The sequence below is a fragment of the Molossus molossus genome, unplaced genomic scaffold, assembly GCF_014108415.1.
Source record: "Molossus molossus isolate mMolMol1 unplaced genomic scaffold, mMolMol1.p scaffold_m16_p_10, whole genome shotgun sequence".
Lineage (NCBI taxonomy): Eukaryota > Metazoa > Chordata > Mammalia > Chiroptera > Molossidae > Molossus > Molossus molossus.
This window is the reverse complement of record NW_023425345.1, coordinates 31977019-32003082: the sequence shown is the minus strand read 5'-3', so window position 1 is coordinate 32003082 and position 26064 is coordinate 31977019. Positions and strand designations below refer to the sequence as shown.

Genomic DNA, 26064 nt, shown 5'->3' with positions numbered 1-26064 from the left:
AAATGGAAGATTTTAGATTAGCCTTTTAATATAGATTAGGAGTTTCTAACGTATGGAATATGAAGACTCCATTTAAATTCTAATTCTGTGATGTACCCTTCCCTTATGATATTGGTTGTGATTAATATTGGTTGAGAAGTCTGCCTCTGTGGTAGAGATTGAAAAGCAGTTAATAAGCTAAATACTATCAAGCCTGCAAAAGCATGCCATGTATAGTTGTTTCTAAGGACACTTTAGATGTTCTTTAGGGTTCTCTGGTGGCACTGACCCTTCTATTCAAGATGAGACTCAAATTTGAAGATAAAAAACAAACCACTAGACACTTAAGGAGCTGATATAGAAGGACTACTGAGATTATGAATCTCATGAGGAAACAGAATAGCTGAATTTTTACCAATGTTTGCTTTGTTATTGTTTTGTAGATTGAATCATCTCAGACTTGTCATTCTGAAGGAATTGATAAAAAGAGGAAAGAAAAAAATTTGGGTAACTTCCAGAAGAAATCTGCAGACATGCTTCAGCAATCTGATTCTAAGAATTCAGGGGCTAAGAAAAGAAAAATTGATGATGCATGAAATGAGTGTTTCTAAATTTTCCAAGAACAGAACAGTTTTATGCATGCATGTACCATTAGTTTTGTAGTTAATCAGAAGTTTAAATTTTAAGACACTGCCATTAATATCTTACACATGGAGCTATATTTTAAGAATTTCTCTCTAAAGTATTAAAGACTTGAGAATTTGAGACCTTTTGAAAATTTAAGAGCATGAATTGCATACATTTAGTGTGAAAGGAGGGAAAATATTTTAATGTAAAATACTTAAGAGAGTAAGTTCACATAACTATCTTAAGCTCTTTATGCCTTATATATTTTTCTTTTTTCATAACGATCTTTTGAATATTATATTGAAAATTTTACATAGGCTTATCATGAAAAGAGAGTGACTTCAGGTTATAACAGATGTAGAATCCAAACAAAAAGAGGAATAAGGTATCAATACAAATATTAGCAAGTAACACGGTTATGGCTCTATTTAAGTAAAACAAAACTCTAAGCTTGAAACCATACTACTATTTTGACATTTCACAATCAAAGAATAGCTTTGGTTTACAAACCTAGCTAAATTTATTTCAAAACTGAATCACAAATAAGTGTGTCTAAGTTTAAAACACAGAAATGAATAACTTGAAAATTCTTACGTCAGTGGTCATTAGAGGTCAGTTTTGTGTTAGAAAAAAATATATCTCTAAATACGTTATCCAAACTGATTTCATGTTTAGAATTTTATTTTTAAATACTTTTCCACTAAAATAATGATCACTTCTGTATTTTTAACTTCAGTGTGGTTGTCATTAAATCACTGCAGTCATTTATGTTATTGACATTTTGTCTTTATTTGAAACTTTATGTGGTCTTGAAATGCTCTTTTTAGTCAAAATAATCTTCTATATCAATATTTGGATCTAGTAGATCTTCTCCATATGATGAAAGATTCATTTGGTTTAATATTAAGTTCTCAAATGTTTCTTCTAAATTGGTTTCACCAATTAAGACAGCTCCCATCATTCGTCCATCCTGCATGACAACTTTGATGTATTCTTGTCCTTTGGTACATCTCAGCATTAATTCATGATCTGAACCCAAGTTCTGTGCATTGTATTTTCCCAGCAATACAACCTATATATATATATGTAGGGATAAAAACGGTTATTCTAGTGAGTGCCTAAAAGGAAACATATTAAGCAATTATTTTGTATTATGCTGGTATGACCAGCAGAAAAATCTGTTCACAAAATTTTACAGCTAAAAGTGTTATTGGGTCGTGTTCCAAAGAAAACATTTGAATAGTATGCATTTATTCTACAGATGAGAATGCCATACAATCTGCATGAACATTAAGAATATCTAGTGAGGGAGAATTTTCTCTATCCATTGAGATTTTGCTTTCTGGCAACTGTTGACAGTTTGGTGCAAATAAACTCACAAAAATTCTCTTAAAAGAAAAAGGAAAAAAAAAACAAAACATACATATATAGTGAAGCCTTGGCTGGGTGGCTCAATTGGTTGGAGTGTCGTCCCTTATCAAAATGTTGCAGGTTTGATTCCTGGTCAGGACACATACCTAGGTTGGGGATTCAAACCCCAGTTGGGGCACGTATGAGAGGCAATCCATTGATATTTCTCTCTCACATCGATGTTCCTCCCTCCCTCCCTTCTCTCCAAAATCAATATTTTTTAGAAAACCATATCCTCAGTTGAGGATTGAAAAATATATATCTAGTGAATATAAAAATATGTAGGATATGGACCACATTAGCCTGGAATCATGATTCAAAGATTAATAAGGAAATGAGTTAGATCTTTCATGGGCAAATTATATTGTCTCATGTTTGTATTTATTTATGTGTGATTCTCCTTATCAGTAAATTAGGAACAAAAAAACTTGCCTCAGACTAATGTAAAAAGGAACAAGATAATGTTTATGGGAAATCACTTGGTTCACTCATTTGTATGATTAATGAATCTCAAATAAAAACGAGAAATGCACCAACAGGGAACAGTCCCCCTAAAGTGTAAAGCAGTATAGTAGAAAGGGAGGTAATTATTACCAGATAATTAGGAATTAAGATCAGTAATACCAAGTATTGATTTGCATGAAATGAGAAAGTATTTCTCTCTTTTTTTGGTAAAATGATTAAAACCATATGAATTTTTATTCAAGTAAGAAAATTAGATGATTAGAATTAGTTACTACCCCGCAGAAAAAGGCACTAATTTGCTTATCTATCTTACCTTATAGTTAAAAAACTTGGTTACATGAGCAAAAAGTTCAAAGCTGAAGTCCATGTCAACAGAGTCTCCTAAAGTAGCTGCAGCCATGCACTTCGCTGCATACCATCCCATCTGTCTAGCTTGGGTCCACAGCCTCATCTGAAATAAAAAATAAATCACTGCCTCTAAAATTAAAAGATGACATCAACTTTTATATTTCAATAAAATTTCTATTAAAAAATTAACTAAAATATTTCAGGCTATACCAGGTGATAACAACATTTTAATTAACCAGTCTCTACTTCAGAGTAAATTTCTCATCAGCATTAATAGAGATGCCAAATTATCACTGAAAAATTTATTCCTTTTCCTAATCCTCATTTTTTGTGCTGGACAGGTAAAGCCTACTGTGCAATTTAACCTAAATGGTCCGACAGATTTACAACTTGGTGCTCAACTGCAAGACACCCTATCAGATTTCAGCAACTGATTCTGGGAAGTCATTTAGAATTCCTCCCTACAATAGTATTAATTTCTTCTATATTCAATTTTTATTATGTTTCTACAGAGTTTTGGGTCTCCTTCATATAAAAGAACACTGGCCTTAGAAGTCAGATGTGCATATCAACTCTTCTACATATTTAACTTTGCTAAGCCTCAGTTTCTTCACATAAACATACATCACCTCCTCCACGGCTATTGGGAAAATTAAATAGGTTAGCCTATAATAAGCAGTTAGTTTCCTTATACCCCTAAGTGTTTGTGTAACTAATACTCTTTCTGTGTACAAAAATAATACCACAATTGTGGATGTAAGCTTCAAGCATTTCTGATAGAAGTGAATTTTGTTTTATTTTATTCAGCCTTCTCCCTGTAAACAAGTGAGGTTTAATGAACTAACAGACAGTCTCTGCTAAGGGAGCAGAGTAAACTGAGCACATAAAACCAATGGCTAAAGGGCGTGGCCTACAATATTACACTGTTGGACTATTACCTAATTGATGTACTCCAGCTTCCAAGTCCCTTAAGTTTGCATCTGGGACTATGTAAAACAAATTATTAGTGTACTTATGGCTTCTGCAATTTAAGAGATCAGATCTCTTAAGATTTACTCAAAACAAGAGACACCTGTTTATTTTTGGATATTTCTTCCATATATTAGAATATGATGCACATTAAAGACATGGAGGGTTTAAAATGTTTTTAAAAAATCCCCCCAAACTCCAATTCCTAACTGAGAGTTTGTGATAGATATGCTACATAAATGACATAGGATGACTGTAAAGAAAACAAAATAAGCTAGTTTTAGAAACAGGCTGAATTCACTCTCTTATCAGTGATGTTATCTCTGATGTACATAAAACACACACACACACACACGCACACACAAAATAATGAAGCTGCCTCTTGAAAAACATGTAGCTCTTCCATTTCTTCATACTCCATAGTTAATCTGAATGAATATCATTACCTGTGGAGCTGGTCTTCCACCAAGATAGGTGTTGACTGGTTCTTTTATCTCTTATATCTACCTGTATGTACTGCTCCCAAGACAACCTTACCTATAGTCACTGTCTGAGTATCTTCCTTTAGTATTTTTGCTCCACCATTAGAAATTAGGCAACACTGAGGGCAGGAGGAAGTCTAGATTCAGTGGAGGCAGCTGTGAGGCTGAAGGCTGAGCAAGGCTGATCACTACAGGAACATTTTTTTAGAGTCGTAACTCCCACAGGGACAGACTAGGGTCATCAGGAACAGAATGCTTTATCAACATGGCTTTTAGTCTCTGTAACTTGTTTTTGTTTTTTTTTCTTTTATCTAAAGCTGTGTTGTACAATATGGTAGCCACTAGCCATTATATAGCTATTTAAATTAATTAAAAGTAAATAAAATACAGTTCTTCAGTCACATTAACCACATTTCAAGTGTTCAACAGACACATGTGGCTACTGGCTACCTGACTAGAAAATGCAGAATTACAGAACATTTTTTCATTATCATAGAATGTTCCACTGGACAGTGCTAATAAACATCTGAGAATGAAAAACAAAGTAAGAGCCCATAACTTTTTAAATTAAAAGATATCCCAGTTTATTCTATCACTATAATTGTAACTCATCAAATGGGAAACCCAGATTTTTTTAAATGTCACAAAAAAACTCTTATGATACCTTCCTATTGAAATAGAAAAGTTGGAAAACCAGAGAGCTGGATTTGCTGGTAGCCACTCCTTTCTTTTCAGATGGAGTCTCTGATAAAGACATGATGGCCTATGTAGCTCACCTGCTGCCAGAGCGGGCTGGGTTGCCAGGATGCGGTACAGATGTCACCTGCAGCATAGATATCAGGAAGGGATGTGTGCATATGATCATCCACTTTCAGGCCACCATCTTCTCCTACCTCAAACTAAACAATGTGCCTCATAAGCATACGTGGTAAGAAAAATGAAACATGACTTTTCATTCTAAAGTAAAAGAACAAGAAAAATGTTTACACCATGATGTGCTGATCTTTAATGAGAAAGTGGAAAATAGCTGCAAAGTTTAGGCAACTAAGCTGAATTTTCAGGGAATCAAATTCCTCATAAGACACAAACTCATTAAATTCTTAGAATTTCAACATCAAAAATACCTAATAACCATATGACTAACCCGTTCATAATTACAAGAATATTCTTCAGTTTGTGTAAGCTTTACATGCTAAAAAGCAAACATTTTAAGATGGTTATTCCAAAATAGCACTTCCTAAGAATTCATAGGAAATGTCTCTTACCAATATTTAGATAAATAAGTTGTGTATTATGCCCATCAATAATGACACTTAATGGTGAGATGTTAACTGCTTAAGAACTTTAAGCAGTAGTACACTTGCGAATCAAGACATGAATATAAACTAAATTGTTTTCAGTCGTATTAAATTCCAGTTTTGTACTAATGCAATGAACAGTTATTCATGCTTGAGAATTAGAGATCTTAATATTAATACTTTAAAAATATGCATAATGGGACAAAAAATTTCACCTTACATTGTTGCCACAGAGAAAAGGTTCTATATTTGGTGTAACTCCTGTAGCACTGACAATGAAATCACAGCCATAGATCTTTTCGTTGGTCAGCTCCACATATACAGGCCATAGCTCTTTAAAAAAAAAAATTTATTCTCAATGTAATTACTACCAACTGTCCACAGCATTATGTGAGTATAATGACTAGAACAAAAAAAAAAAAAAAGAAGGCAGGAGATGACTTTAAAACAACATCCATTAATACTCTGTTTAACTGCTAAAACAATTTTTAATACAATTAATGCCATCTCCTTGTTTTGGGTATGATTACAAAACTGGTACTCCAAACATTTTTCTTTCAAATTTAGACACAGAAATGATAACCAAGTATATTTAAACTGGTAATCACCTTACAAATTTTTTTTACAAGTCTTTATTAATACACTCAACTGAGAGTTTAGTCCAACTAGGTTACTCACTTTTCAATGTATTCCCTTACTATTCATATTCAAACTTTCCCTTTTCCTACAGAAAAATTCAAAGAATTCGAAACTGGAATATCTCATACACTAGGTTTGGCTGAGTGTTTATCTTCAAAGGACAGTATTCTCTCAGGAGTGTGGAATACGAATTAGGAGATCAGTGTCTTAGTTCCAAATTTATACACTTTCAGTCTTTGATTTTGGGGAAGTCACTTCGCCTCTGAGAACATCAGGTTTTTTAGTTTTTGTTTTGTTTTGATCTGCAAAATATTCTGATTAACTAAGGGTTATGACAGTCAAAGCACAATGAATAAAGCTCTATACAATTTATTAGAAAATTTAAAAAGTCGTAAAAATGCGATTATTTACTATTCTATTCTGACTTTTCATGTTTTAATTTTATATGGAAATCTGAAGGTTATTTTTTTTTAATAATAAAGATTAAGTTGCCTTCCTTTTAAACAAGTGGTTATCTTTTTTACTTTATTACTTACCTTCATCAGTTGTAACTGGCTGATTATGATAGTCTCTTGGAAATGTCAAGGACTTTTTCTTAGAAAGTCTAAATTCTTGCTGAAGGTAGACATTCTTTACTTCACACATAGTTTCAATGTGTACCTTATGAGAAAACTAAAACAAACATTTTATTTAGAATCCATCAACCTTTAAAATACTGTAATGCATCAGAAGTGACCATTGAGAAAAGATTAATTTAAAATAGGACAGGTAGCCCTGGCCAGTCTGGCTCAGGAGTTAGAGTGTCAGCCTGAGAACTGAAGGGTCTTGGGTTTCATTCTGTCAAGGGCATGTACCTGGGCTGCAGGTTCGATCCCCAGCCCTGGTCGGGGTCATGTGGGAGGCAACCAATCAATATGTCTCTCTCACATCGATGCTTCTCTCTCCTTCCCTCCCTCCTACTGTATCTAAAAATCAATGGAGAAATATCCTCGGGTGAGGATTAACAAAAATAATAATAAAATAAATACATACATATATAAAATAGGACAGGTGTATTCACTGTATGGCGATCTCTGAGGGGAGTTAGAAAGAGGGCTGAAAGTCAGTTTTAGATTAATATTCACCTATTTTTGGTGGGCATGTGGGCCAAGTACTTTCTTAGCAGTATGGATTTTAAGTAAAGTGACCTAGCAATTCTTTGACTACATATTTGTAACCAGTCTTCAACAAATGGTTCAAGAACTTAAAACTGCATTTAGACATGTTTCATCAGTATATAAAAACATACCTCTTTTGTCCCTTTAAGATTCAAGCCTTCGTGCCAATCAGGTCCCAAGGCACTGCCTATATTACCAGCATTAACTTTGGTTCCTGCTTCCTTTTTCTTTCCTGAAGAGATAAACTCAATTCAAAATTCAAATGATATAAAAATTGCCAGGCAGAAAATTGTGCTTGTGTTCTGCAGCTTTTAGGCAATGCAATGATTCTCATGCATAAGTACATACAGAATGATTAAACAAAGTCATCTGTATTAATCATTTTATTATTTTAATAATTTGTGATGTAGAGCTACAAAATAGATAATCTTTCAATCGAGTATTGAGTATACACACAGTGTTTTTTGAATGTTATATACACGTTAATATGAAGGGTAAAGTATTAGGCAGCAAATTTTGAAAATTTGTTCAATTTTTAGGATGCTCTAAACTTACAAAATTCTTGAATTTTATAAGCCATAAGTTTTTTTTTTTTAACTATTTAAACTAAAACACTGCAAAGCTTATATTTGTGTTTAAAGTCACTGCATTTTTAATAAAATTACCTTAGGTGTTGTCTAATTGTAGCCTTTGTTTACAAAGATGCAGATGGACTGGTTTATTTAATTCACTTTAAATTTCTAGTTTTAATTATACATATTTTTCATAAAATATGTATATTATAGAAAATTTACAAAGTCACATAAGGATATATAAAAATAAATATTACCTATATTCTTAGCTACCAAATATATTTTGCTAAATTTTCTTACAGTCTTTTTCTATATGGTTAAAAAAAATAAACAGTTTTATCTGTGAATTAATGAGCCACCTGCTATATTTACCTTCAGTTGTATATCTGGTTCTTTTATGTGCAATTTTAGTTTCTGGTTTTTCGGCAATGAGCTTTGAGGTCAAGAATTCAGCTGCTCCTGCATCGAAGAAAGTGTTCCCAATAGCCTTATCTTTAATGGCCCAAATTACTTCACACCCTTCAATTTCATACCTAAAAGGAATATTCAAGTTACTTACAGCAATTTCCAAAGTCTGAGTAGAAATATTTGTACCTTCAAATAACAATTCTCTCTTAAGGCACAAGTACAGAAAATATTTTAAGGCAAACTTAGAATGATTATAAAGAGGAATATAACATTATTTCAGGGTAAGAGTTAAAGTAGAATAAATAAAAGAAATTTAACCAGTTTACTGAAAGAACATATAAATGACAAATATATATACCGAATATCAGGTAACTTTTCATTACAATAAATATTTTAAAGTGTTCAGTTTCTACATCATAGTTATTATCTAATGTCCTGCAGAGTTCCCAGGAGTGAGAAATGCTTTATCTGGTTATATTACAATCAGTAATGGATGGATGAGTGGTACACAGCTACCATACTGAGAACAGCTGACTTCTTTGGTAACAGATATTTTATATACTCAAAGAATATTAGAGAAGGAATAAGATGAAATGTTGTGAGAATCTGAACTTTTTTTAAGGTAAGAAAGCATTTCATTATAAATAATAATAGTATTAAATTATAGTTTTGGTGACAGCTGACGGAGAAAATCCATCACATGTACATAAGGATCTGAGGCCCCTCTTACAATAAATCTGTGCCTCCTCCCTTTTGGCCCAGTTTGGTTTTGATACTTTAGTTTTTCTCTGCATTTCTCTGTACAGTGCCACAAACATCATAATTACAGTAATGACTGCCACGCCTAGTACTCAGGCAACTGAAGAACTCTTACAGGCTTCCAATGGGATTCATCGTCTAAAAAAGGGGCAAAAACCTAGTCTGAGAGTTGGAATGGATGAAATTGAGCAAAGACAGGGCTTTAACAGATTCCTTATTTTGATACAAATTTGTCCTCTTTGTAATTGGACCCAACCTCCTGGTCTGAAAAATATCCAGACTATTTCATGTCAGCTATCCTCTGGAAGATAAAATCACAAAGGGAATCAATGCTCTGTAGACTACAGAAGGATATTTTTCAATGATTTTTGAACTTGAAATATCATCTTAAAATGATAATATTTCATATTTATTAATGTGTTGCTCACATATCCCAAACTTCCCAAAACCAGGAGCTGGGAGTACCACAAATCCTGAAACAGGAGTCATAAATCCTTTTGTTTCATGGGCCAGTTACGGAACATAACTTGAGTGAAACAGGATGGGTATAAGTAATAAAAAGTGGTGGGCATTATGACTAGAAATCTCTTAAAGTGTGCAAATTTAAATTTTTTTAATATTGTACACACTTATAAAGCATCAAATCTAGCCATTCACCGGTTGATGACCCTTTGAGACCTAAAGCACTGCCTAAACTCATTTTATAACTATATTTCTGCAAATATGAATCCCATGAAAGCTAAACATATTAAGTGGATTTTTGTTCTTGAAAATATATGAAAAACAATTATATTTATCATTGAGTTTTAGGATAACAAGATCTGGTCTAGTTTGCCAATAATCACATGAATCAGAGTAGTTCTTAAAAATATATATACTTACGCTAATTCAAGTGCGATGCCACCATTCCCAATGATCATTATTCTTTTAGCTTTAGTAAGCTGTTTCTGAAATTCCTATAGTAAAAAGAAAATGACATAGTGTTTTGTATAGTGGGCAATACCGGAAGCAAGAAGCTTCACTGATAATAAATCTCACTTTCCCACTGTGCCAGGACGCACCCTCCCAATTAATATTACCAATGTTCTCTGTTGCACCCTAAACTGCCTGTATGGCAACGCTCTCCTGGTTTTCCTTGCTTTTGTGTCATTACATTTAGAGTACTGCTTAAGAATTTCGGCAAGAGGCACTGTCTTTAATTTACTACATTCCCAACTATTTAACCAAATCAATTTACTAACATAACATTGATCTATATCCTAGATACAGGGTTTTTCCTTTTCTTCTAGTCCCTCAGTCGATACTTCCTGCAGTCACTCAGCACTTCAAACTTGCAGTATGAGAGGCACAGCAGCATGGTGGTTAGGAGCACAAACTCTAGAGTCCCTGGTCCTAGCAGTTACTAACCGGGGACCATGGACAAGTTGCTTAACCTCTTGAGCCTCAGATTCAACTATAAATGGAAATAAGTGACTGTATCTCAAGTTTTCTGTAAGCATTAAGTAAGATGATGTAGATAAAACTGTTAGGAGTAGCATGCACATAATAAAGTCTAACATTTATTTTTTAAAAAATGTTATTACCATTATAAGGCAGCTAACTGGTACCACCACCCTCCCTAAAAAGATCACAGTGAGCTTGGAGAAAAACCAGTGGTCACTCTTCCAAGACTTTCAAATGTATAGAATAGTACCACTGTTTCAGGTTGACATTTGAATTGCTAAATTCCTCCTCCAACTATGTCAAGTTACCATTTCTATTAAACTGACCCCAAAACTTATTGTAATATTCAATAAATAACCACTGAAATTGAATTCTTAAAAATTCTACAAGAATAAAACCCCTAAGTTAATTTTAACTTGTCCTTCATTGAGGGCAATAGATGATTTAAGAAAGATCTGTAAAGAGCACTGGACATGGAGACAAATGGCATGAGTTTAAACTGTACTTTCGATAAACTTAATAACTACCTCAGTACAGGACTTAGTCTCTCTCTTTCAATTTCCTATTTGTAGAGTGGGAGTAATGACTTTCATACAGAATTATTATGAAGATTCAATGAGTTCATGTATGTAGAGGGCGTCGCTGGAACAGTTATGAATGCAGTCATTGATAATATGAATCCAAAATGTTTCCCAGAAGATAATCAAGTTCTAGTTTTCTCTGAATTCCTAATTATTTAATTAAGGACAGGCTGAAAATAAGCTATCAATTTTCAAGACTATAAAACATTGTTATATAAGTGTAAAATTATCACCTCGTGGGACAGAACAACAAGGAGTTTGATGTAAGACAGCATTGTGATTTGAAACCAGGAAAAGCTTCCTGGCAATAAGGGTCAACAACCCCTGAAAATAAATTACCAAAAGAAGCTGTATAAGGTTCCACAGATAAAGTTTCACCTTACTGGGATAGTTATCACTATTATTGAGCAGAACAATAAACCAAGTGAGTTTTTCAGTTTTAGGATTCTGCCATGACTCTGTACCACAAAGATCTTCTGAAAATTAATTTCTTTGCTGAGGAATTAAGTTTTGGATATGCTTTACCTTTTGGGGAAAAAATCATTACATTATTTAGATTACAAATCACAGATTCCTAATCACAGTAATGAGTGTGTGTACACAATGTAAGCTGTACGCTTCAGCATAATCATTAAATTTGGGATATCGTATAACAGAAGGAACACAGAACATCAGCAGGAACAGAAAACAAGATAAATTATCAACTAAAAAAATACCCAGAAATTGAGCCCTGGCCAGTTTGGCTCAGCGGTTGAGCATCGGCCTGTGGACCAGAGTCTCAGGTTCGGTTCCCGCTAGGGGCACGTACCACCAAAAAAAAAAAAACCCAACAAAACAAAAAACAGAAATTGGCAATAATAGAACATTATAACTATTTTCTTGTTTATGGGTCACAAAACAAAAAACTTCCCTACAGTTTAGGAATTAACACTATAAGTGGGACACTTTCATTCAAATGTAGAAAAAGATGTCTAAGAAAAAGAATCTTCAGATTTACTCCCCATGACCCAACCTCAAAGTATTACCTGAGCACTATCTGTATCACGAATTCCTAACACATAAGGATTTCCTTCATATATCAACTTTGGTTTAGCTCCAGCACACAGACAGAGTTTCTTATATACAAGCTGAATGCCATCTTCTGTTAAAACGCACTGTAAAAACATAGAGCAATGAAGAGGAGAGGAGAAGCATTTACACATGGGTATAATTTCACTTTGAACATTCAAAAACACAAAAGCAAAAAGTATGTTAAGGTTCCTCTTGGTGGCACTCAGTACTTTGTCACAGCAAATGCAAAGCTAAGCAAGCATAAGAATGCATTCTTCAATCTAATGATTCTTAATCATTTTAGGGCAATGAATTATTTTGAGAATCTGCTGGAAACTAGCCTTTCTCCCATGGAAGAAAAGGCATATCACAAAATTTTGCCTAAGACTTAGGGAATCTCATGATGTTTGGAAAGAAATGTTGACCTCAGATTAAAAATTAAATATTTAGACATCTTAAAATTGAGCACTGTGATGGATATTTCTGATCTCAATGTAAGTTATTGTAAGAAGATCTAGTGATTCTTACTGTATAACCTTAATCTCTGTTATGGGTACAGGGGAGTAAGCAGTGTGTGGTAGAGATGGTTACAATATATCTTCTTAATTAAACACCATTAGAAGTGCTAAAAAGGTACTGATATTCTTAAGTACAAAGAGCAATCACCTTACCAGCAAACTACATGCTCTTCGGGGATTATATTTTCACCTAAATGACAAACAAGTTAAACTTAAATCCTAACATGTACTGGCTTTAAAGATGTTTATATTAATTTTTAATAACATCAATGAGTCTAAAACATTTAGAGATCCACTGTTTCTGTTAATATTGAAGATTTTCTGTTATACAGATAAGTAGTAGCATTTAGAAAGCATATATACATGAGAGATGTTGGACTTCATTGGAATAGTTTAGGGGTTAAAATTTGTTCCATGTGTTTAGAATTATAAAACATGGCAAATCATAACATAGTATTTACTACTCACTGAGACATTTTGCACCCATGTTAACTTTTTAGATGCATAATATTTAAACCCAATAGTCCAACATAATATAATCCATATAAAAATTACATACAAGTCTTCCTTCAGATAATCTAGTTAGAATTTTATCTGACAAACAGAAGTTAATTATAGGCACTGACAAAATTTAAAAAATAATTTGGATTTAGCTACTGTAAAGACAAACACAAAATCTCTTTATTAGCTACTGTTAAATTTTTGGAAGTAGACATGAAGATAAAACACATTATTTCTAATTCACTAAAAAAAATACAAAGGATGGATAAGAGAATGCAGACATGTACCTCATGTGGGACACTTTTCACCTGGTAATGGGTGGCATCTGATTCATTCAAATGTCCTAACATAAGTTCCCTCACAATTCCTTAGTATACTTTTAAGCCTTCTTCAATTTGCAAATTAACTGATGTAGATGTTATGCTAAATAAGTACAACCACGATGAGTATTAGAAACTTACTCTGATTTTTGGATTCAGATTTTCAATTCTTTTCTTATAAAACTCAGTATTTGTTCTTAAATTTTTCCTTTCAAATTATTTGTGTTTCAAATATGGAATATATGTTTTATCCCTATGGGAAAATTCATAAATTGGAGCTGCTTTAGAGAAACAACTGCAAACTCTACTCTACATCTTGCCTAAAGCTCATTTGAGGATATTGTTAATCACCTGATAACACCCTTTTCTGAGACTGCCTTATTCCTGACACTATCTTGGTTTTGGTCTTATATCATTGTGGACTATTGCAACTACCTTCCAATTTGGTTGTTGGCCTCTAGCCACTCACTCCAACCCAATTCATCCTTGACATTGCTGTCAGATACATCTTCCTAAAAGAACATCTATTTCATCATCCCTGCCTCCACTTAAAATCTCTTTACTATTTCTCCACTGATTATTCACTGATTATTAAATAAACTCAGTTTCTTAACATGACACAAAAAGCTCTTCACAGTCTTATTTACTGATTTCTGGGTCATGTCTGCCAATCTCCTTTACTTAGCCCCACTCAAATCCTATCAACCACCTCACTGTTTCACACACCCCTTTCCTTTCTTTGGGTCTTTGAACATGCAATCTCTTCCCAGAATGCCCTTTTCTCTCGGAGAACTCTAAATTCACCCACATTTTAAAACACGGCCCTAGTATTATTCAATTTGTTAAGTCTTCCTAAGTATCTACTATCACAGATTTTAATAGTATTTCAATGACTGCTTTTCACGTGTCCATATAATTATACTTAATGCATGTCTATATTTCTTACGACACTGACAGCTCCAGGACCAAATTCCTCACATTATTGCTTAGTCCTTATATTATCGTGCCAGTACTTAATGTAGTGCCCAGAAAACAGTGGACACTATATAAAAGTTAATGCTAGTTTGAAATGCAAAACCTAAAATGCCAAAACTAAATGAAGTACACAATCTCAATAAATTACAAAAAAGGGTAAATTATTCTAATAATAGAAATCAATGTCACTAAAATGTACATGCTAGGGACTTTGATGGTGGTAAGGTGGGGTCAAAGGAAGTCTGGCAAAAACCTCACCAAGATTTAACAAAGCAAAATGTCATTAAAGAAAAAATTCTCTTACATGCTCTTCACTCTTCAGTTGCTTTACTCCACATTCTATAACCTTAATGTTGGGAAAGCGGTTTTCTAACATGGTACTTGGTTGTTCTTCAACATCAAATTCTTCCAGTACTTTAGAAACCTGTATTAGATCAAAGAGGTAAGAATATGTATTTAAATTTTTTTCTTTCAAGAATTTTAAATAATAAAATAGTTCTACTTCTTTTTATAGATTAAAAAGGTGGCCAACTGCACGAAATATTGTGGGAAGAGGGCTAGATTTGCATTTTAAGACTTAAACGTAAAGACTAGTCCTACCACTCTTAAGCAAGTCAGTTAGGTCACTGAGCCTTAGTTTCCTGGCCTGTAAGAGAGGGTTTGTTCACCTGTAACATGAGGGCTAACAGGCCTTACTTCTGTGTAATCAAACAGCTTATTTATCTCTTTATCCTTGCAGCATTCTCTTTTCACTTACCAGATGACCTTATTGTGATCGAGTCTCTGGACTCTTCTTTCTTTTTTTTTTTAATCCTCACCTGAGGACATTTTTCCATTTTTTGTTCAGATAGAGTGTGAGGGAGAGAGAGGGAGAGAGAGAGAGAGAGAGAGAGAGAGAGAGAGAGAGAGAGAGAAACATCGACGTGAAAGGGACACGAGTGGCTGCCACCCGCACGACCAACCAGGGCTGGGAACAAACTGCAACCGAAGTACGTGCCTTCAGCAGGAACCGAACCCAGGTCTCTCTGGACCTCAGGCCGACGCTCTAACCACTGAGCAAAACCGACCAGGGCTGGACTCTTCTTTCTTGTTCTCCAAAATCACTGACATCCTCTTGGACTCACTTTCCCTCTTATCCTGCTAAGACTCCACTGTGGATCATTCCATCTTTTGCCCAAACCCTTTATTCCTTGCTCTCTTATCCTTAACCATTAATTATCCTAAAAGCTCCCAACCACAGATCAAAACTACCTGCTTTCTCTAGTCCTTTACCCAGTCTGCTGTTGAAAAACCACATATCTTGCAGATTGGTATCTGACCCTATTTGCTCCTTATACACTGCATGGAAATCCTACTACATGGCCATAGCAGTTCTCAAACCTCTTAGTCTCATGACCTATTTACACTCTTACAAGTGATGGAGGACCCCAATTGGCTTTTGTTTGTTTGATTTATATACCTAGCAATATTTACTGCATTAGAAATTAAAGCTGATAAAAAGTTTAAATATTTCTGAGTTCACTTAAAAGTAACAATAATAAATCCAATATATGTTAAACAGATATACTCTTAATGAAAAATAACTACTTTTCCCAAAACAAAACAAATTAAGAGAAAAGAATGACACTGTTTTACATTTTTGTAACTCTTTTTAATGTATGACTTAACAGAAGATAGCTGCATATCTACTTCTTCATTCAAATTTCTCCTACATTCTGCATCTACATTCAAACTGTTACAATATGTTGTTTTGGCCTCACAAATATGCAGCCCTTTCAGATAATTATATGTTCTTCTTTAATGCTCAACAAGAGATAGTTTCTTTCTTTTATTTTTTTTATTGTTAACACTATTACAAATGTCCATTTCCTATCTTCTTTGCCTGGCTCCACCCAGCCCCTGTCCCCTCTTCCCTCTGGCCACCACCACCCTGTTGTCTATGTCTATAGGTTATGCATAAATGTTATTTGGTTAATGCCTTCACCTTCTTTCATGATAGTTTCTTAAAGATTAAATGCAATGTAGAATTTGAAACCATATGAAAGAATTTTTTATTCTCTGTTATTATGAAATCCATTGGTCTATCTTGCACTTTGAATGGATCTTGTAATATCATATATTGTCATATGAATAATGCTGGGTCACTGAGTTAAGGAGATCTTCCAAATACTGACACATTTCATAGCAATACAATATAAAAAATCACATTAATTACTATCACCACCAATCTCATCAGAAATCCCTTTAGGTACTATGAGGACACAGTGAAGAATGAGTTTTCCAAAATCTCCAATTTTTACTTGAAAGCTCTAATTTTGTCTTATGGGCAACAAATATTATCAGTTGTTTTTCTTTAATAGGCTCACTTCATTTATTTTCCAAATATGAATGACCACAATTTGTCAATTTTTCTTTCAACTTTTTGTTCCATGATAACAAGTAATAAGCTCATCTAGCAACTGCACAACTTCTTTTCCTTAAGTAGCACTGTACTCCCGTATGCAGAAGTGCACACATCCCAGTTCATCATACAGAACAGTAACAAGATATGCACTTAAAGAGTCAAGATTTAATAAAATTAACTTTTTACTGGCTTTTATTTATTTTTTTACCTGACTGTGTAGCAGTGCAGAATACAATGATTAGTATAGTTTAGCCACCATTGATTTCCTATCATCAATGCAAGTGATAATCAGTGAGAATAGCAAATACATCTTAGTGATATATCCTTTTTTTTTTATCCTCACCCGAGGACATTTTTCCATTTTTTGTTCAGATGGAGCGGGAGGGAGAGAGAGGGAGAGAGAGGAAGAGAGAGAGAGAGAGAAACATCAATGTGAAGGGACACATCGAGTGGCTGCCACCCGCACGACCAACCAGGGCCGGGGACAAACTGCAACCGAGGTACGCGCCCTTAGTGGGAACCAAACCCGGGTCTCTCTGTACCGCAGGCCGATGCTCCAACCGCTGAGCCAAACCGGCCAGGGCTTAGTGATATATCCTAATCCTTCAGTGACATTTTCAAACTTTCACTGTTGTAATATTCCCCAAATTTATTCCATTCTCTTTATTCTTCACAAATCACCTTACTTCTAGGCTCAAAGAGGCTACTAAGAACTCTTACCACTTCTTTCCCATTACAAGTTTCTTTCCTAGCATCCAATTTTCTTGACCCACTGCCATCTTTTCAAGGTGAATCCATTCATTTGTGCTGTCGCCCATCATCTCCCACCTCCTCAGGACTCTTTCCTTTTTCTGTATTCCTATCTTCCTTCCTCTTCAGCCTTCCCCTCTAGTTTCTTAATCTTAACAGGTAAATATGCTAAATGTTTTCCACATGAAAAATAAAATTCAACTTAGTGTGAGACCTCATGTCCTCTTTTGCTGCCACCTTTTCTTCCTTCACAGCCAAATTGCAAGAAAACATTTCTTTTGACTGTCATTTCAGAATTGCCTCCCATTAATTTCTCAAAATAGAAGAAAGTGTCACACTGACTTACTGGAAATTTCTACTTTTGAGTTATTGCCTTACCTGATTATTCCATAGGATCTGACATGACTGACCACTCCTCTTTATTGAAACTTTTGCCTTCCTTGGCTTCAGGGATACTGCTCTTTCAGTTTTCTACTTAGACCTAAGACTAGTAAGAGGAATGGCCATTTTAAAGTTCTCTTTTCTCTCTGGCCACCCTTAAATGTCAGTGTTCCATAGGACACCACCACTGGGGTCCTCCTCTCACTGTGTGCACCCTTCCTGGGAAACTGCAACTCATGCCATGGCTTCAGCTGACATGGAGGGAGATAATGATGAATACTAAATTGTTATCTCCAACTCATTCTTCTCATTTACTCAAAATGCTCCAGCAGTATGGCATCATTTAAATTTAGATAAAACGCAAATTCCACATCCTGGCATGCAAGCCCATCCCGATCTTGCCCCTGCCTATTGGTTCAACCTCCCGCTTTACACTCCAGCAATGTTGAATTGGTACCTGTTAGAGCAAACATTTTCATGCACCTTGGTACATGCCTACCTTCACTCAACCTCTTAAGAACACAGTAAAACCTACTTATTCTTTAAGTCTCAGTTTCAATGCGGCCTCCTATGTAAAGCCTTCCTTGATTCTCAAAGGCAGGCTTTGGGATTTGTTCTCAATGTGTTAGATGTATAAAAATAACTATGCATATACTGGAATATGACCTCAAGTTTTTTGCCTCTATCAGGATAATTATATTGTATGATAACTATTTCTTGCATATCTGTTGTCCCAGTAGAAAATAACCATTCTGAGAAAGTGCTACTTAACCATGAGGACTCTAGAGTCAAAGTGCCAGGACACAAAACCTGACTATTCTCATCTTGAAAATTTCCCTAACCTCACTGTGACCCACTTACTTCTTCTGTAAAGTGAGGATGATATAAAAACTTACCTCATAGGGTTAAGGATTAAATACACTAATATATTTAAAACATTTGCAAGAGTGGTTGGTGCACAGTAAATGCTCCATATGTTATACTATTTTAATTATTATTCATAATAATATTAGTATTATTAATAATTAACACCATTATGTGAGTTATTATTAATGTATTTAAAAAATTACACTCATCACAAACATGCTTAACAATAAACAAATACATCATATGGAATAAAATGTTCAAGTCCCTCCTCACTGCTCTCCAAATCTCACGCTACCCCCTGCCCCAGAGATAACCACTAGTGGTGTTTGTCTATGTGTCCCTTTCACATCGATGTTTCCCTCTCTCTCTCTCTTCCTCTCTCTCCCTCCCACTCTATCTGTGCAAAAAATGGAAAAATGTCCTCGGGTGAGGATTAAAAAAAAAAAAAAAAAAATGTTCAAGTCCCCCCTCACTGCTCTCCAAATCTCACGCTACCTCCTGCCCCAGAGATAACCACTAGTGATTTTTTGGTATATGTTCTATACTTTTAATCTCTTTATCCTGGGTGTCTAGCACATTGATGTGATGTGTGTGTGTGTGTGTGTGTATATATATATAATATAGATGTGTAATACATGATAAAAAGGATGCAATTTCTGACTTGTAAACACTAGAGTAACTGACATTTGCATAATGTTTGCTATTTCAGTGCACTTTTACAATAAGTCCTAACTTAATGCCATTGATAGGTTCAGTGACTTTAAGCAAAATGACATAGAACAAAACCAATTTTATTATAGGCTAATTAATATAGATAAAAGTTAAGTTCCTATGGCATCTCATACAAATGACTTTGAATGAAACGACATTACTCAAGGATCTGCTGTACATCTTAAGCTCACAACCTTGTTAAGTAAGCAAGCAGTGTATTATCTGAGTATTATAGGTGAAGCAATTCAGGTAGAGAGAATTGTCAAGGTTACACAGCCAATAAATACCAGAGTTAGGCCTAGCACTCAAGTGATTTTCGTCTATTGTACAAAAATTATAAAACTGGCAAAAACTGAATTCAAGTCTTATAACTCTGGGATCATTACATCAAATTAAGTCTCCTGGAAAGACATGTGTAAGACCCAGATATACATATTTCTCTTATGTATGTGTGCTTAATCTTGTCACTGAATATACACTTTTTTCTTTTAGAAATTAATAGTCATAATTGTTCCCTGGTTCTTCCAATCCCATGTCTTTTGGTTGTACTAAAATATCTTATGTATCTCTAGGCAGGTTATAAAGAAGTAATACATGGAACTAACTTACCCTTGGTCTTAGAGATTTACATATAAGAATGAGGTGGGTTTACTGAACATTGGCCCCTTCCCTGGGAAACAATATATAAAAGAACTTTCATAAAATCTATTTTAAGATTGGAAAGGTGTGTCTGTGGGAAATGGGTAGGAGGAAGGTGGCTTTTCTTTCTTGACATCAAGTCGATTAACCTTTAGATGAATAAATAAATCTTAGACAAAATAAAGACAAAAAGTTATATTCTATTATCAGGATATTATAAGGGAAAACTTGTATTAAATTAAAAACTATGGGCCCTGACCATAGTTTTCTCAGTGGTTAGAGCGTCAGCCCGCAGACCAATGAGTCACAGGTTCGATTCCGATCAAGGGCACATACTTTGGTTGCTGTTCATCCCCGGCCCTGATTGGGGTCGTGCGGGAGACAACCAGCTGATGTGTCTTACTCACGTCAGTGTTTCTCTCTCTCTCTCTCCCTCCCACTCTATCTGAACAAAAATGGAAAAATATCCTCAGGTGAGGATTAAAAAAAAAAAGTATGGTAGTAGTCTTCACTGAAGTGTAGAAAAGAAAATATTTGTTTCTTACCTTTTTATTTACTTATTTATTTTGCATAGGCATATAACACTCATAACTGTAGCAGTGTAGGCACATGAATATAATTTTTAAATATCTCTCTATATATATATTAGAATATGATCAAAACTTTTAACAGGTGAAATACAGGATAAAAAATGTTTGGAGACCACTCTTCTATCATACTATGACCCAAATGATCTTAGACTCCTATTATAATGTGTAATATAAATTCATGGAACTACAAAGTGTTCTGAGATGCTTATTACGCATCTGAAACATTAATTATTTACAAGTATAAACTTTGTTTAGAAGTACTTCTGATTTGTAAATACACATGCACACACACATATTTATAAAAAAAATATACATATCTATATATTTGCATTCATATTTAGATTTCATAGCATCTTTCTTCAAAAGAATCTTAAATTTTCTGAAAAGTAATTCAGAGTGGGAGGAAATAATAGGAGGGAAAAAAGAGAAGAACTAGAAATTCAGTGTTATTCTGGGTGCTTTTGGTATTCAGTCTGAATAATTCTAAACTTTGAGCTATAATTTTAAAATGAATATCAAAAGAACACTTGTCATTTAAAACCATTAAAATAGTACAGTTATACTACCTGCTATACAAGTTACTGCAATTTTTAAAACTTAATATTAAGAAAGTTATACAAAGGTTCTTACCTGTTTGAAATTTGTAACTGCTTTAATAACAGGAGAAGCTGTTACCAGGAGAATCTCTTCTGATGGAAAGTGAATTGCCAACTTATTTGTAAAAAGAAAAAAAATATGATAAATAACTTTAGGTATTAGTATATATGGCATGGAGGGTGAGATAGGGATGCAATTTTAATAAAGTTATTAACCTAGGAAACTAAAAATTCACTGTTTCTCATCTAAGCTTTCCATTATTCTGAGTCTTGTTCATATTTATGAGGTAGTGATGAGTAGTGTTCAACTGTGGTATTAATGAAAAAAATAACACTAACCAAGATCTTAATAAGAAACGTGACATAGCCCTGGCCAGTTTGGCTCAGCGGTTAGAGCGTCGGCCTGCGGTCCGGGGAGACCCGGGTTCGGTTCCCACTAAGGGCACGTACTTCGGTTGCAGTTTGTCCCCGGCTCTGGTTGGTCGTGCGGGTGGCAGCCACTCGATGTGTCCCTTCACGTCGATGTTTCTCTCTCTCTCGCTCCTTCCTCTCCCTCCCTCCCACTCTATCTGTACAAAAAAATGGAAAAATATTCTTGGGTGAGGATAGATAAAAAAAAAAAAAAAAAAAAGAAACGTGACATATATAAGTATTCTTGCCTGGCTGGTGTGGCTTAATGGACTAAGCACCGTCCCATGGACTGAGAGGTCCTGGTTCGATTCCTGATCAGGGCACGTGCCCAGGTTGCCAGCTTGATCCCCAGTAGGGGGCATGCAGGAGGCAGCCAAGTGATGTTTCACTCTCGCATCAATGTTTCCATATCTCTCTTCCTCTCTCTCTAAAAAAATAAAAACATATAAAAAATAAGTATTCCTTATTTACGTAAACTATTTTATGTGCCAATTAAAAATTATCATGCAGAGGGCCAGGAGCAACTATCTTCCTAATAGTTAAACCAACTTCTATTTACTGTAAAATATTTTCATTTGCTTTCAGTAGGATGAAATTACAGCAAACCCTCAATATTCCACATTTGGAATCTCAGCACTTTTCCACATTTGGAATCTCAGCACTTTTCCCAAGTGTTTTGGGACTCTCTTCCAAATGCCCAACAAGTAGATTATCTGGGAAGACCAAGCCATTTTAATAATAGCCTTAACAAAATGTGGTAGTTTAACTTGTTATTGTTTTCATCATTTCCCTCTAGCTACAAACCTCTCTCTTTCTCACTTTACACTTCTTGAAAGCATTTTCCTAACTCATGCTCCAGGCCCTCAGCTCCACCAATCTCGATTGCTATCCCTACTATACTATTAAAACTGAACATGTTCAATTCAACTATACATCCTGAAAACCCATAGATTCTTTCTAAGATAACCTTATTTAAACTTTCTGCAGTGTTTGACAGTATCATTATTCTCCCCATCTTTCTTTCCTTTGTGTATTCTGTAATTTCCCTCCCTGCTTTCTGTTTCCAGTGCTAGATCGGGCCCTCAAAACTTTTTTATACTACTAAAATCACCTTTAAATTGGCCTTCCAGTCTCATATTAACCAGCTGCCTCTGCCCCACACATTATAATTAACCATCTTTTAAACTGTTTCATTTGATCACATTACTCCATTGCTCAAAAGCATCTAACTCCGTACAAGTTCCTGGTAAATTCTTAGCATGATTTATAAGATCCTTTATGATGGGGTCTCTGCCAACCTTCCTGGCTTCATCTCTGGCTTCACCTCCTCCAAATACCATGTGCTTTAAGCTTCCTTGCTCTCTGATGATGCCATGCTTCTCCACCTGAGGCCTTACTGGTGACAAAAAGTATATTTCCTTGGAGAAACAATACCTCCTCCCAAATTCACTCCCTACCAACTCATTAGGCATCCCTAATAGAGCAAACACACTGACGAAATGATTTATTTACATGTCTCTTCCACTAGGCTGTGAATCCCTAAAAAGAAGGTGCCATGCTGTTTGTATTTGACTAATCAGCCATTAGGTACAGTGCCTAGAACAAAGGTGCTTACTTGGGAATAAACGGAAAATACACATTATGAGTAAAAGTTTTAAAAATCCTTGAATTTCTTGCACCATTTCGTTTGCCTTCCGTGGTCATTTTTACTTTATATCCAAGTAATTTAGTCCTTTGGGGAATATAAACCTATGTAAATATACGGTCTGATTCGTCACTATAAGCAGAAAAGCCCTCCCTAACTGCATTCCATACCTTGCTCGTTTTAGAAAACAAAACTAGAGACGAAATATCTTCTATCTGGAGAGTTCAAAGTACAGGAAACTTATGTAAGGGTTACGATGCAACAAAGACTTGGCACCTATCTGGAAGCCGATTTCAACCATCTAACTACAAAGGGGGCTGAACTCTCAGACCCAGTACCAGTTCCAGGCGCGCCCGTCGGCTCGGACCTGACCAGGACCCCAACAACGCGCCTCAGGTGAAACCAGCGGGGTCCTAGGCCATCAAGGGCCACTACGCCGTGTCTGATGAAGGGGAGCGAAGACCAGAGCGGAGACAAGCACTTAAAGCAGGACCAGGAAGGACCGGAGGGCGGGGAGGGAGGGAGCCCGGAGCGCCGCTGCCTCCGGGGTCCTAGGAGAGGCGGGGTCGAGGGAGAGGCGGGGCCTCCCGCACGCCCGCCTACCTGCTCCGCACAAGTGACCCCCGCGATGCCCCCGCCGACCACCACGAACTTCCCGGCCGCCGGGGCCTCCATGCTTTCGGCCCCGAACTGTTGATGGAGCAACGCGGGGCAGCCGCGGGAGTAGACTTTCCCGGGAAGAAGTGGGCAGGCCGGCCGCTTCCGGTGCCCGATCCCGCGAGGCGACCTACGGGTGCCGCGCAGCTCACACTTAGTCTGTTCGCCCGTCGGCCGCGGGCGGCGTTTCCGAAGCGCAGAGCCGTCTCCGGGAACCGGGCTGTGCGTGACGGCGATGACACACGCACGCAGTTTCCCACGTACATTTGACGACGAGAAGGCGGGAAACAAAGAGTCAAGACGACGGTCGCCAAAAGAGGCTTGGCAGAGTGTCTGGAGACAGACCAGGGTTCTCACGGGGCAGAGCTTTCGTAGAATAAATGAATTGTTCCGGTGTTCTCACGAGAAGTTCCTGTGGGATGACTCAGGGTCCACCATGGGCACTTGGGGAACTCACTCACCTGATCCCCAGCAAACTCGGGAAGGGCACACCGACCTAACAGCGGCGTTCCGCCGTCAGACCACGACCTGGCCGCCTGCTCTAGCCTTCCGCTGGATGCGGGGCCGGTTCCGGTGCCCCCAGCCCCCCAGGATAAGGCACAGCCCTGCAAACACGTCTCTGGAGTCTTCCTCACTCGTGCTAGGGTCAGGGCTTACGCTAGGACTATGACCGTGTTGGAGCTAGCAGGGGTGGGCGGGGTGTTTCCTACTCTCCTTGTACAACTTTCTTCGAAAGAATTCCTGTCACCGTCTTCTGCAATTTAGCAGTGAATACTTGACTTTCCCTTGTACAGCATCAAGGGATGTGATGGGTGAATGCTGGCAAAACCAGTTTTATAATCACTTAGCACGCACCTTCTTTCTAATCTTTCAGCACGGTCTAGTACCTTCTGTTAAACGCATTGGGATACTTGCTACCTGTTACATTGGTCTTAGCTTTTGGAACTGAATACACCAGAAAAATCACACTTATCTCCACGGTATACTAGGTTTACCATTTTTCTCTATAAATGTCAGATATCCATGCCATTTAGAAAACTGGCGGCATTTCTTAAGTTGTACCTCCATACCCCAAAATTGAGTTATTGAGTCCTGCTAACTTAGAAGTGTTCCTCAGTTTCCTTATTTTAGTTTTTACTGTGACTGCCCTATTTTAAGCCTTCTTCTCCCACTTAGACTATTAGAAGAGGCTCCTCATGGGTCTTTCTTCCTCTGTTCTCTGCTTCTAATGTACCCCTGTGCTGCCCTAAGAGTTATCTTACTAAAAGGGAAATGTGGTTACTTATCCTCCCCACCACTCTTCCTTCTGGCACAATTCCAGTTTCTTGACCACATCAAGATTTTCTTGTCTCTTCCATTCCAGGCCATCTTGTCCCACCTATAGAAATCTGTGAATCTATGAATCGCAAGCTCAAATACTACTTCCCCCACCTTTCTCTGGCAGAAATAATCATGTTTATTGTACTTTATTGCATTTAACAGTGTTTATTGTATTAGAGTTGGGTGTGTCCCTATTAGGCTTCCCTTTTGAGGAAAGGGAGTGTATTTTATACACTTTTGATTTTCTTGCCGATGTTTCTATTCCCAGCACTTAGCACAATGACTTAAGTGGTATATACTCTTAAATGTTTCTTGAGGCTTCAGAATATATATAGTAAACCTGATCTTATAAAGTCTGGGCCCACGTTGTATGGTTATATCCGCCAATTTGAGGTATGATCTGGCCTTATGAAATATTACTGCTCTTTTTAAAATAGCTATAATATTTTGAGATCAGGTTGTTCTGGGTAGATAGATATTGTGGTTAACCCACAGTATCAGGATATATCCAAAATTTGGTTTGGATGTCAAGATTTCTCACACACACACACACACCATGGAGTGATGAAAAGATTTATTACTCACATAATGA

General features: G+C 36.2%; 2 protein-coding genes across 3 annotated transcripts in view; one reads left to right on the top strand and one right to left on the bottom strand.

The window, feature by feature from the left end:
• Window positions 1–1137, top strand: part of RECQL (RecQ like helicase) — a 30653-nt gene extending 29516 nt beyond the window's left edge. Inside the window, exon 15 of the mRNA XM_036251362.1 lies at window positions 423–1137. Within this exon, the coding sequence (XP_036107255.1) occupies window positions 423–575 (153 nt within the window). The 3' untranslated portion in view covers window positions 576–1137. The remainder of the gene's footprint in view (window positions 1–422) is intronic.
• Window positions 943–24253, bottom strand: PYROXD1 (pyridine nucleotide-disulphide oxidoreductase domain 1). Of its 2 annotated transcripts, XM_036251363.1 has the most exons (12): window positions 24099–24253; window positions 21474–21554; window positions 14806–14925; window positions 12163–12291; window positions 9996–10069; window positions 8319–8479; window positions 7506–7606; window positions 6754–6889; window positions 5799–5911; window positions 5057–5179; window positions 2795–2932; window positions 943–1678 (listed from the first exon to the last, which is right to left on the bottom strand). In XM_036251363.1, exons 1-12 carry the CDS (start codon window positions 24168–24170, stop codon window positions 1430–1432), a joined length of 1497 nt encoding a protein of 498 aa, XP_036107256.1. In that variant the 5' UTR covers window positions 24171–24253; the 3' UTR covers window positions 943–1429. The 2 variants fall into 2 exon arrangements, with proteins under 2 accessions (XP_036107256.1, XP_036107257.1); XM_036251364.1 differs by lacking the exon at window positions 5799–5911 and having other exon boundaries at window positions 1327–1678; window positions 5057–5103.
• Window positions 24254–26064: the final 1811 nt, after the last annotated feature.

What these genes read in the sequence shown, in the direction of transcription:
- PYROXD1 (XM_036251363.1), bottom strand. Translation starts at nt 24,170, where the DNA reads ATGGAGGCCCCGGCGGCCGGGAAGTTCGTGGTGGTCGGCGGGGGCATC. An exon ending in GGGTCACTTGTGCGGAGCAG is followed by an intron (nt 21,555 to 24,098) that starts GTAGGCGGGCGT and finishes TTTACAAATAAG; the next exon opens with TTGGCAATTCACTTTCCATC. An exon ending in AACTGAAGAGTGAAGAGCAT is followed by an intron (nt 12,292 to 14,805) that starts GTAAGAGAATTT and finishes ATGTTTTTACAG; the next exon opens with TGCGTTTTAACAGAAGATGG.